Consider the following 12,406-nt stretch of genomic DNA (forward strand, 5'->3'; position numbering starts at 1 on the left):
AATACAGTACAGTTTTAGGTTTTACATTTATGCCTCTGTTCTTTCCACTCAGCTACTTAATCTCATCAAGCAATGAAATCAGGTTTGATTGAAGTGACCTGTTCCCCATGAAATATCTGTAACAAAATTGTAACTGATTGATGTGGTATAGTCATAGTTAAATTTCTATTTATTCTGCCATAATACTGTAAAAGTTCTGATGGCTGCAACTGACTTGATTTTGTTCCTAGAACTACTGCATTTCACAGCCTTTCTACTTCACAGTATCTGCAGGGCCAAGACCTCTGTCACTCTAAGTCTCTGTTTTGTAGCATTTTAAGAGAACACTGAATAAAAGAAGGCAGAGGAACCTAAAAATTGTCCTGAAACCCATTAGCTACTTCCTACACACATCATTGTTAAACAATAAATGAAAATTTTGGATTCTAATAATTTACCTGTAAATTCAGTACCTTAATTTGTACAAGGATGCATAGAAATATACATTTTCATCAAATAGCTAATGTTGGTTCTGAATCTGATACTAAAACAAACGTAAACTGCATAACAATTAGTGAGAAAATAGAATTTTTTTCTGCAGATGCAGGAGAAATGCAAAGTCTGAAAAAAGCAAAAGCAGATTTCTCTCTAGCTAATTAGAAATTGAGGTATTACTCACAGTTACACATTATAAGACCACCATAGGTCTTCAACAAATATAGTTCATCTCTTTTTTTTTTTAGCAAGTCCACAGTTATCAATGACTTCTGCTCATGTTAGATATAGATGTTTGATTTTTAATAACTATTTAGGTAAAAGCTATAGAAATGAGAACATTCAGCTTTAACAAGTTTGTTTCAAAGTAATTAAAGAAAACAGCAAACAAACTCAATCCAGTTCTAGAGATATACCTCTCAAATTAAAAACAAGATCCAGTTAATAGCACCATACTGTAATGCTGTAAGACAATGGAAAGCACAGCAACAGCAGTATAATAGCAAAGCCCCAGGATTCAGCAAGTGAGAATATGCTCAAATCACAGATACACAAAATTGTAGGGGTTGGAAGGTACCTCTAGAGATCATCTAGTTCAACTGCCCTGCCAAAGCAGCTCCCTAGAGCAGGTTGCACAAGGTGTGAACATCTCCAGAGAAGGAGACTCCACAACTTCTCAGGGCAGCCTGTTCCAGTGCTCCATCACCTTTACTGTGAAGAAGTACATAACATATATGGGGCAGCTAGAAACACAGAAATAAGAATCTGCAGAAGGTCTCAAATACACAGAGAACACTGTGGAGAGACTTTGCCTCCACTACCTACCCTTAAATGATGTATGGGAAAGGGTGGATTCCTGGCTCCACCTCTTCTGGTCACTCAGGAACACTGCATGCACCTGAGCTCCCCTGGGTTGGCCATGCTTTTCTACCAGGTGCTCAATCACTGATCCAAGTTGTGACTTTATATTTCCAATAAACATACATTTCTACTGCATGGGAAGTAAGTGGAATTTATTCTCTCAACATATTTTATTTCAGAGCAATTGGGGATAAGGATATAGCATCTCAGTTTGAAAAATAATAGCTTAAAACATTATGTTCTGCAAAGATTGAAGTCCTTTAAAAAACATCAAAACGTCCCAGTCAAAAATAGCCAGTTTAATTCTGTTTTCAGTGCAGTAATTAAAGGAAGGATGAGAGGAAGCTGTATGAGCTAAGGAGAAAGACTTTTCAGTGCAAGCATTTAAACAGAAATTTAAAATTAAGGTTGCTCATTTCCTAAAACAAGGCAGAGCAGAAAGCAGAAGAGGAACATTTTTAACAAAAGTTGTGAAAATTTCACAATTCTAATACCAGAAAAGGGAATATAGTAACTGCTAATCTCCCAGACAGAGGGCTAGAAGGATTTTATAGCATTGTATGCAACAATGACCTCTGGTGATTCAGTGATACCCAGCAGCAATGATAGTCCACCCCAAAGGGAAGGAATCTAAGGAAGGATTTCATTTGAAATCACAGTTCTAACAACTATTATACTACAATGCTGAGATGCATCATCATACTAAACCCTCCTCCTTTCTGACCTCTTATGGCAGAGGTCTCCTTGAACAGTGCCAAATTCTGCCATGGTTGCCAAATATTTTCCTGCTGCCACAGTAAAACACCATCCACATCAACTGCTGATTAATTATAAAACTAGTGTCTATTGTCCAGATGAAAAAGATGACCATACAGCCACATACTGCTCACTGCAACAGCAAGCTGGCATCCCAGCTTCTTCCCCTCAGTGTCTCTGGAGACAAGCACTGAATATTGTTCTGATCTAATTCTACCTTTGCATATTTGGACTGGAAAAATTGTTCTTAGGAAAAAATGCAGGAACAAATTGTTACAATTCACTCCTAAATCAGGATGGTAAGAGAAGCTCTAAGTTGATCCTAGTTTGTTGCCAAAAGTCAGCACGTCTTAATGTTCCTTATAGTTTCCACTCTCCACACTGATTCCACAGATCAGATTAGCCTTGCAACAAATTAAATGCAATCCAGGCCAAGATTTGCTAAGTTCAAATAGTAGGGCCGCTGACCTGGAGTATTTCTATTTCATTCTAGAACATTCAGGATATATGAAAAAATCAACAAAGTGTGCTGTCCCCTGGCATAAGACACCTGCAGAGACTTTAAGGTCAAGGGATCACATTGCATTGTTAGGTCTGATGGCAGTGCTCTTATCTGCAGGTTAACTAAAGGAAACTAACTAAAATGTGCCTACCAATCCAACTAGCAAGATGTAGAACTGTTTCTCCCTATTAAACTTATATTTCCATTCAAATTTTACACAAACAAAGGAAGTGTTTGGGCTTATAGGAAAATGTCTTGAAAAGGTAACGAGTAGGAAGTCTACCAATAGACAATTTGTAAGAAAAAAATTCTCATGTCTTTTTATCAGAAAAAAAAGAATCAAATTACCTAAACTTCTGTATAATTAAAAGGAAAAATCTGAGTGTGTTCATCCAATGCCATCCCATGTCAGATTATGCAGAAGTCTCAGGGTCAGAAGACATGTTAGAAAAACATTCAGTTTCTAATTATTTCTCCATAGTACTTACTGAATTTTAATTCAAATGATTTATAAGGAGGAAAATGAACTTACTCTAATATTGGTGGTTGCCAGAACTTTCATCTGAAAAATAAAATAACACATTAGCAATTAAAGTCTATAAACAGTTTTGATGCACCTTGGGCAGAACAGAGCAATAGTAGCCAATAGAAAGTTTGCAGTTAACATCTGAGAAAGATATTTAATCCTACTGGCTGATCCTTTATAAAGTGAGGAATTTTAATTCTTATTCAATCACAGCTGCTTAACTGTTTTTAATGTTTATGATGTTTGATAGAAGAAAAGCAATAAAAAACAAACTTTTTTTTTATAGAACTACTAGATCTACTGTTCTTCTAACAAAACTGTACTTTGAATTGTCTTTCACAGCTAGAACAGAAACTCAAGCTGATTCTGGCCCAGATTACATAAACTAGTGTGAGCAGGTAGAGATAGCACCTCACGTTGCAAATAGGAATAATCATATTGGTACGGTACCTTTCAGCAAAGGTAATTAACGGCAGACAGCACTATATATATCTTGAAAACTAACATGTTGAAAGTCACAGGAAGGTAGGCATATCTGGCACCATTATACAGCAGAGACAGGGTCACCTTTGTCCTCTAGCCAAGATTAAATTCAGTATTCAAAAGTAATTTCTTCCCTCCTGAAACACCTGTAGATGCTCTTTCACTCTATCTTGCCCGTGCTCATCATCCATAATAAACCGTAGCACCTCATTCCCATCCCCACAGTTCCACATTTCACAAAACAAGTAACAGCAATCATGGTATTTCTGTTCATGAAAATGAGATGTACAGTTAGCAGGGGTGGTGTTTGAGTAGAGCTTAACAGCACTATGAAGTTTCACACTGAAATTTACTACATACACAAGCAGTGCAGTGGTTTAAGAAAAAGAACAATAAAGAGACTTTATTTTTAAATCAGTTATTTTGCTTTTTTAAGCTATTCCCAGGTTTCACACCATATCAAACGCTAATTATATGTACTTTTCAAAGAGCAGATAAAACAATATAAAATTGATCTTGTAGAAAGTTTATTTGCACTGGACATCAGTTTGTCTCATTGTGAACAAGCAGAATGTGGCCCTACCTGTATATATGCTTCTTAACAATCAAATGTCTCATATAGCAAAGTTGCGTCAGATTTCCGGATTATATCAGACAAAATATTATTCATCATTCACACATGGAAGACACTAACTTACATGAGATATATATGCATCCAAGAAGACCATATGTTTAATGTCTGCACTTTAAAAGTGCAAGAAATATACAAAAATAAGTTTCACTGTCTGATCGTGAACACATTGCTCATGAGCTCATATTTTAAGCAGAAGTCTTACTGAGCAGCAGCTCCAGGGCAAGTACATTCATAGTCTTTTACCAACGTGCTAAAAAAAACAGATTAGACAAAACAACTCACTAGCTGAGACTTAAGGACAGAACACTTTATTGTCCTTGGCCTTTGACTGAAGAAAATGATGTAAAAGGTGTTAACTCTTTATTTGGCTTTATAGTATGAAGTCAAATTCTAGTAACAAGATTCAGGTGACGGCAATGCTAAACTACAATGTGAGGCAGAAATCATCTTACACTTCATAAAGTGCAAGGTTAACAGATTTAAAAATACAAAACTGTATAAAGTTAAGACAATTTATAAATAACACAGACTATTACAACAGAAAAAGCAACAATCAAACTAAAGGTGAAAAACACTCACCAGAATCCTAGGCTCACAACAAGAAACTACAAAGGAGCAACCTCCAAACAGAAAATCTTCCCCAGGGGTGGTCAGCCCTTAAATGGGGTCATATGAGAGTTGGAGTCAGTTTCCACCCCCTTCTGGTCACACAGGTGAATTGTCTTCACCTGTGCTCCCACAGCTGACTCAGCACTCACCTCAGGTGATCAATCAGTGGTTCAGGCCATGATTTAACAGTTCCCATACACACGTCATTCATGTTTGCCACTAAAAATAGAGCTTTCAAAGAGTCAACCACCTTCAGCAAAGAAATGCAGAGGATTCTCAAGTTCTTGATAAATGATTGCTGTTAGACTAGGATAGATCTTTATTTTGGAACCACCAAATGATTAAGAGCAGACTCAAGTAGAACTATATAGAAGATTTAAATATACATATAGTATGGGAACCACAGCATGAACCACTGATTGATCACCTGAGGCAAACACTCAGACAACTGTGGGAGCACAGGTGAAGGCAATTCATCTGTGTGACCAGAATGGGGTGGAGTCAGATTCCAACTCTCATATGACCCCATTTAAGGGCTGACCACGCCTAGGGAAGGTTCTCTTGTTGGGGGTATCTCTTTCCTGTAGAGTCTTGGGTGAGCCTTCACCATCAGTGGCAGGTATGCTTTTCCTTATTTGCTGATTGTCTTTATGCCATCTGGATAAGCTGTACTAAATATGCTATCTATTTCTGTTATTTTGTGTGGGTGCTAGTGTTTTTGGGTATTCATCCTACTTATGTTGATTTATGGTTTTTTTTCACAGAAAAATGCAGTTTGAATGTGGGCATTTTGTTGTGGAGAGTGCTAGGAATTTAGGAAACTCTTGAAAATGGAGGCTCTTGAAAAAGAGAAACATCAAGAAGAAAAAGGAATGAAAAGGTTCATATAAGACCATGATCTTTTAGGTCATGGAAATAAACCCTTGTCAAGCTAAAGTGGTGCTAGTTACAGAGAGATATATTTGAAAGATTTATGTCTGTGAGAGCCAGCAGAGAGGAAAATGGTCAGAGTTAAGAGTTCTAGGAAGGGAGAGAGACAGAAATGATGAAAGAGAAATGTCAAAGTGACATGTATGCTTCTTCCTTGGCTTCCATGATAAATGAATAATATTACATAAACAATGTAGCATACTTAATATTTAAGAATTCTGATTTGTAAGCTCAGTTGATATGAGGATTGCTCAAAAAGTAATGCCTCCTATTTTATTATGTTGGCTGGCAATGTCAGAGGTGAATTTTGATGGTATGGCAGTAGAAGTTGCTTATATTAAACACAATATTAAAAATCCATACCTCACACCATTCTCTCCTTGCATCAGGATTGCTGCTTATCTTCTTGAAAAAGGTCTTAACATTATGCTCCTTGACTTCTGGACCAAAGAGTGTGTGTGTGGTTCTGTAGAACTTATCATAATCTATCTCATCTGTATTGGAGGAACAACATCTAGAGTTAAAAAGTGACAAGCTACATCTTCTGACCTTGTTTTCCATAGCTCCTGTTTTATTTCTCTTTCAATGTCAGTAACATGCAAGTTTCAGCTCCTCACACTGCATCCATTAAAGCATTTTGCCAAAAAGATGTTCAGCCTTACTCTTCAATACCACCTGCTTTAATAAACATGAGAGAAAACAAATAGATAAAAAAATATCTCGAATTCTTAGTTATTCTTCTCTTCCCTTAGCTCCATAATACAATACTTGTTTTGCTCCTTAAATCTTAGACTCCCACAGAAGTTCATATGAGATGCAGTTGTATGACAGGTATACCAAATAGTACACAATAAAAGGTGACCCTAGTTCAGCATTTCAAGTTGGCAAACTTGCTAGTGAACAGCTGATGTCACAACCCCCTCCACATCACAGAATTCTACATACTGAAGAGCCCTAGGTCACAGACCAGTACCATAGAATCATAGCATGGCTTGTATTCAAGGGATCTGAGATTATCTAGTTCCAACCTTGCTGGTGTGGGCAGGGTTGCCACCCACTAGATCCACTAATAAACTGGGAAGTAAGATTAGCTCTTGGAATCTGGTGAAATTGCTGGTTGAACTTGCATGAGCTTTCTCCTTTCAGATTCAGACACAGGCTTTATCAGGTTTCAATTCTGCTACAGCTGGCACTGCTTTAGTGACTCATGATAGCATTGTCTAGTAAGAGTATACCTATTACAAGTTTGTCCTATCTTTCTGACCTCTCTACTGAAGGAGGAGGAAGAAAGATTACATCAGTTATCTCTAAGACTCATATTGGTTTCTTATGCTTTGGATTCTCTTCAAGTTTTCTGCCAAGAGCTGCTCACCAACTAATGCAGTTAGGAACAGTTACAATTGTGGAGTCCCTTGAATACACATCGTATTTGGTGAAGAACTATAGAGCCAGTTCTCCTTTTACATTTGCTGGTGATAGAACAGTCTGATGACATTTTGGCTTTCACTACTGTTATAAGGCCAGGTCAGAGATCACAGTTAGGTGAGGATGCCTGCTTTTACAGTAAGAAGAGCAGAACAAACCAAAGGTGAGCAAAAGTGTTCACAGCATTTGCCAAGCTTAAGCAAATTTCACATTTATTCATTGATCTTCCTGTTAGTGAAGTTGTTAATTCATTAATGCAAACGTATTTCTGTGATCATTAAATTCCAAAGTTGTTTGGAAAAGTACATTAGAGATAATGAATAGAGGCTGGTATTTTCTGTCATCCAAGAAATAATGAAATAACTAAATAATACATCTGCCAATGATGTTGTGAGAAAGGTTGTCCCTCTCATTCTACTCATCCAGGTAATTTACGCAACATGAGATTTATTTATTTTAAAATCCAGTGCAGACACTGATGCTTTATTAAGCAGATGATTGATCAAGTTTTGGATATGAAAATCTGAGTAAAGCAGGCAGGCTGAAATATCCTGTCACCCTAACTAGAATTCATGCTCCACTGTTTTAGAGAAGCACCATGAATTCATAACCTTTAAATACAAACAAACCATCAGACTTCCACACCCTCTGAATCTCAGATCTTTAAATATCAGCAATTTATCATTTTCAACAGTGTTCTTCTAGAGCATAACTTCCAGAAAGGTATCCAGTTTTCACATGCAGAAGCCAAAAGAAGCCAAGAATCCATCATGTTTGTTCCAGAAGTTAACTCATGTAGTTTAAGTTTAAACATCTCATCTTGTGTGGAGTCCCAGGTGAGCCTCAAGAGGTGAGCCCTTCCTAATTTATTTGGTGTCTTTATACCATCTAGATAATCTGTCCAAAAATATACTGTTCAATTTTGTTATATTGTGTAGGTACTATTAATTCAGGGTATTCACCCTACACAACTCATAAGTGCAAAAATTAAAATTCTTAAAAATTGAAATTCTTCCATAAAACAGTGATGAACATGTGCTATAAAGTTCACATTGACATTGTTTTTTTCTCCTGACTCCATTTTTCACCATGCCTTAGTCATACAGAAGCATTATGCTCCTTGCTATAAAATACATTTGCTCTCCCATGTCACAAACAACAGATTAAAAAGACAATTTAAAAAGACATACTTCCTATGTGATTTTAGCAACTTCTATGCTGGGCTCTTCAAACTTACTGGCCTCTTATAATTTATCAATCACTTTTACCTCCTGTTTGTCATACTAATGAGAAGCCACAGAATAGCAATAAGCTCCTATGGTGGATGGTTCATTTAAAATAAACAGTTTCTATCACTAGTGAATTTTATAGGCTTTCAGTTACAAAAGCTGGTACTAGTGGTCTGACATATATTTACATTTTTGTTTAAGGTTCAAGCTTCCCTAGGAGCAGTATTTATACATCCAGGGCAAGTATATTGGCAGCAGGTGCAAGTATGTATCATCACTTATTTTAACCTATTTAGTAATTAACAGGTGCCACAGAGGCATCAACATGCATCTGCCAACTATGTGTACTGCAGATCCACATGGATTTCTGTAGTCAAGATGAAATTCATGTCATCTCACTTAGGCACCTGAAAGTTATTTATCAAGCCTGGTGGTAAGCCAGTCAACAGTGGAGGAAAAAAAGCACTTCAATGGTGATTTATCTTGCAGGTTTTAAGTGTTTAAATGCCTCATTTAGGAGAGACGAATTGCACCTGCAGCTAGTACAGTTATTCGTACACATGTCATGTGTATTAGAGCTCAGGCATTACTATACATGTTGCAGTCAACTTGCACATATGGCACAGATGTTTCAACAGTATCTCACTACCTCCCAGGGTTACCTATTTGGGCTACCTCCATGCTGCAAGCATCTGTGCTTGCCTCAGGGAACTGTGTTTGAGATAGCTTCTCTCAATTCAGATTCTTGCAGATTTGTCTACCCTGCTTTATGGCTTAAAGTTCACATCTCAATGCAGACTACATTGCATAGCTGGGATTATAAATTTTGTAAGATCAAGCCTTATAATTTTGAACTCTTGCCGTTATGTTTAGACATTTTTTATTATATATTGCATTATCAGCAGATGACATTAGAAAGGGGCTTTTAATGTAGATGGACAAGTGCTTTTTAATGCCAAGATAGAAGGATTCTTCTTTCTATAATTCTTCCTTGTGCTATAGGTAGATCCTGCAGCTATATATAGATACCATGAATAATCACTGGCCTTTCCTCTGCCTTTAAGGCTAAAGAATGTCAAAGAGAACATGAATGAAAACAAATGCTAGGAGAAGACCTATAGAAATCCTAATTAAAAAGCTGAAGACTGGTAACTACTTCTGTTTTCGCTGTTGTTCTTTTTAATTTTTTCTTCTTTTAGAGGTTGCAGTCTGGCTTTCTACTATCCCTATGAAACAATATGTTTTAGAGAGTTCAAAACAAGCAACAAAAACCCACCACCATCTGATCTGTGAGAAAAGGTACTGAGTATTGAGGGATTTTCAAGGACTGTTTTATGGTTCAACACTGGATACATTGTATTCCAGCTTCTTGCTGCACTGTTTTAATCCTATAAGCTCAGCTTCATATATATTTAGTCCTTAGAGATACACCTCCAGTAAGCCACACAAACACCTCCAGCAATTAAAGTAATGGGTTGTAAAATAGTGCAAAAAACACAAAGTAGATGTCCCAGTTTCTTAAGCGTTTCAGCTTTTTAAAAACAGGAACATTTAGAAAGTGATTGGCTAATGAATTATTTAAATGAACAAAGACACAGCTATGTTGGCTGTGTCGGCCTACAATGTTAGGCAGGACAAGTGCTGGGCTAGAACTAGAAGCCAGGATTCTGTTTCCAGTTTTGTCTTTGATCTGGTATGTTACAATAACATATTTTTGTTGGTCCTCATATGAGTTATGATACTGCATTTTCCTGGAAGATGAATGGAACTCTGCTCAAAAGTATTCAAGGTCACTCAAATATCGTTTGTAATTTGACTGTATTAATAATGTGACCAACATAAAATCAAGCATTGGAGAGACTGCATATATGGATCTACTTAATTTTACAATGAAAATGAATCTCTAACCAGGAATTTTGATATCTTTTTCATGTTTAATGTACTCTTTCTCCTATTTTTGAGAAATCCAGAAGACATCTAGAGTGAGTATTTTTGTCAGGTGCTGAAGCTGAATGTTACTTAACAATTCTGAATATATTATGGAATCTGCCAATGGGCAGTGCATTGTCTAAAATTTACTGCTTGCCTCACTAAATCATTCCCCTGTGCCTCCCTATCAATTTTTTTTTCTCTTCACATTTTGCAGGGCAAAATAAGGTATGTTCTTAGTTGAAGTATTTATTTTAAGAGTAGAAGATAGAGATACTTTCACCTTAATGAGGTGCATCACTAATTAGCTCAGCCATGTCTCATAATTATTAGACTTCTACCATGCAGTAGCTGGTAAAAAAAAAAAAAAAATCACAACCAGGATGGTGTATTGATATAATAATTTTACACATTGTCTTTCATGTACAGGTAAATCATGTCTACTAACAAAGAAGCTGAAAGTTAAGCCTTCTGTGTGGGAACTGTTGAGCCATGGCCTGAACCACTGATTGAGCACCTGGAGAAAAGACCTGGTCAGCCCTGGGAGCATGGGTGAAGGCAATTCAGCTGTGTGCCTGAATGGGGTGCAGCCAGGTTCCACTGCTCTTAGGCCTCATTTTAGGGCTGACTGCCACTGAGGAAGGATCTCTTATTAGAGATCCCTCCTTTGTGGAGTTTTTTCAGTGAGCCTGGATCTTCAGAGATGGGTGTGTATTCCATTTTCTTATTCCATTTTCTTCTTTCTTTGTATCACCTCACTGTATTGGTCCTGTTGCCATTACACCTTCCCTAAAACTTATGCTGAAGTGCTACTGGTCTGTTACTGGAATCTTTGGGTGGAAGTAATGCGTTCTTCTACTAATCTAATTTTCAGCATGGAAAACAGATTTGATTTGAGAAAGACTTCTGCTTTTTTTTTTCCAAGTAATGAAGACAGAAGACAAGTGACAAAGTGAACTAGCTTTTTAAAGTAAGTTTCAGTTATGGAATATATCATATTTGATGCATGTGAAAACATTATGTATAAAGCTTGTATTGATAAGAACATTTACATTGATCAGTGTTTTATTTTCCTGACCCATTGCATTCCAGCACTGTTTTGTCCTATAAAATTGCCACAGCAAGCCCATAATATGTATACTGGAATGCATATTGGAAAAGATCAGAATTTCAGTTAATCAGGTTTTTAGTCTTGGTCTGCAAAGAACTGCACTCTTAGGTGCAGTTTAACTCTATCAATACCACTATTCATATTGAGAGGGAAAAACAAGGAAACAAATGCAAAACAAGCAGATAAAGTTTGCCAGGCTGCATTTCCATGAAAATCCTTTTGCTTCCACAGGTTACATCTTTTTCAGCCTAAGCTGAATTTTATCATAGAATCTTATGGCTTGGTTTGGAGGGGGCTTCAGAGATAATTTAGTTCTGACCCCCTGCTGTGGGCAGGTCTGCAATCCACCAGCTCAGGCTGCCCAGGGCTCCATTCAACCTGGCCTTGAATGCCTCAAGGGATGGAGCACCCATAACTTCTCTCAGAAGCAGTGCCAGGACCTCACCAACCTCTGAGTAAAAATGTATTCCTAACATCTAACCTAAATTTCTCTCAGTGTAAAGACATTCCCTTTTATCCTACCACTACTGGACAAAGAGTCTGCTGCTCTCCTGCTTGTGAGCTCCTTTCAAGTACTGGAAGACCACAATGAGGTCACCCCAGAGTCTTTTTGTCTCCCAAGATAAAACAAGCCCATTCCCACAAACTTTCTTCATAAGACAGGCACTCCAGCCCTCTCATCTTTCTTGTGCTGGGTGCTCCAGATGGGGTTTACAAGGGCAGAGTAAGGAGAAGCAATTCTCTCCCTCACATGTGTGAATGCTAATCCACACTAGCACATACAGTGGATGTTCCAATCACAATGCATGTAGGTCAGCTAGTAAAGAAAACAAACCAGAGTCTTCCTGTGGGTAAGACTGACGTTTGTTTTGGCACAATGTTTTAGGCCTGAAGCCATGTGGAGCAAAAATTGCAGTGATATATATATTCAAGGAGA

At 37.3% G+C, this 12,406-nt stretch overlaps 1 protein-coding gene across 1 annotated transcript in view; it reads right to left on the reverse strand.

Moving 5' to 3' along the window:
- Nucleotides 1-9,110, reverse strand: part of WDR64 (WD repeat domain 64) — a 31,880-nt gene extending 22,770 nt beyond the window's left edge. The window contains 3 exon segments of the mRNA XM_065735808.1: nt 3,126-3,155; nt 6,139-6,354; nt 9,105-9,110. Of these exon segments, the coding sequence (XP_065591880.1) occupies nt 3,126-3,155; nt 6,139-6,354; nt 9,105-9,110 (252 nt within the window).
- Between the last annotated feature and the right edge of the window lie 3,296 nt (nt 9,111-12,406).

This window comes from Cyrtonyx montezumae, unplaced genomic scaffold (genome assembly GCF_038088225.1).
Source record: "Cyrtonyx montezumae isolate F1298 unplaced genomic scaffold, pur_monq_1.0 scaffold_0, whole genome shotgun sequence".
Lineage (NCBI taxonomy): Eukaryota > Metazoa > Chordata > Aves > Galliformes > Odontophoridae > Cyrtonyx > Cyrtonyx montezumae.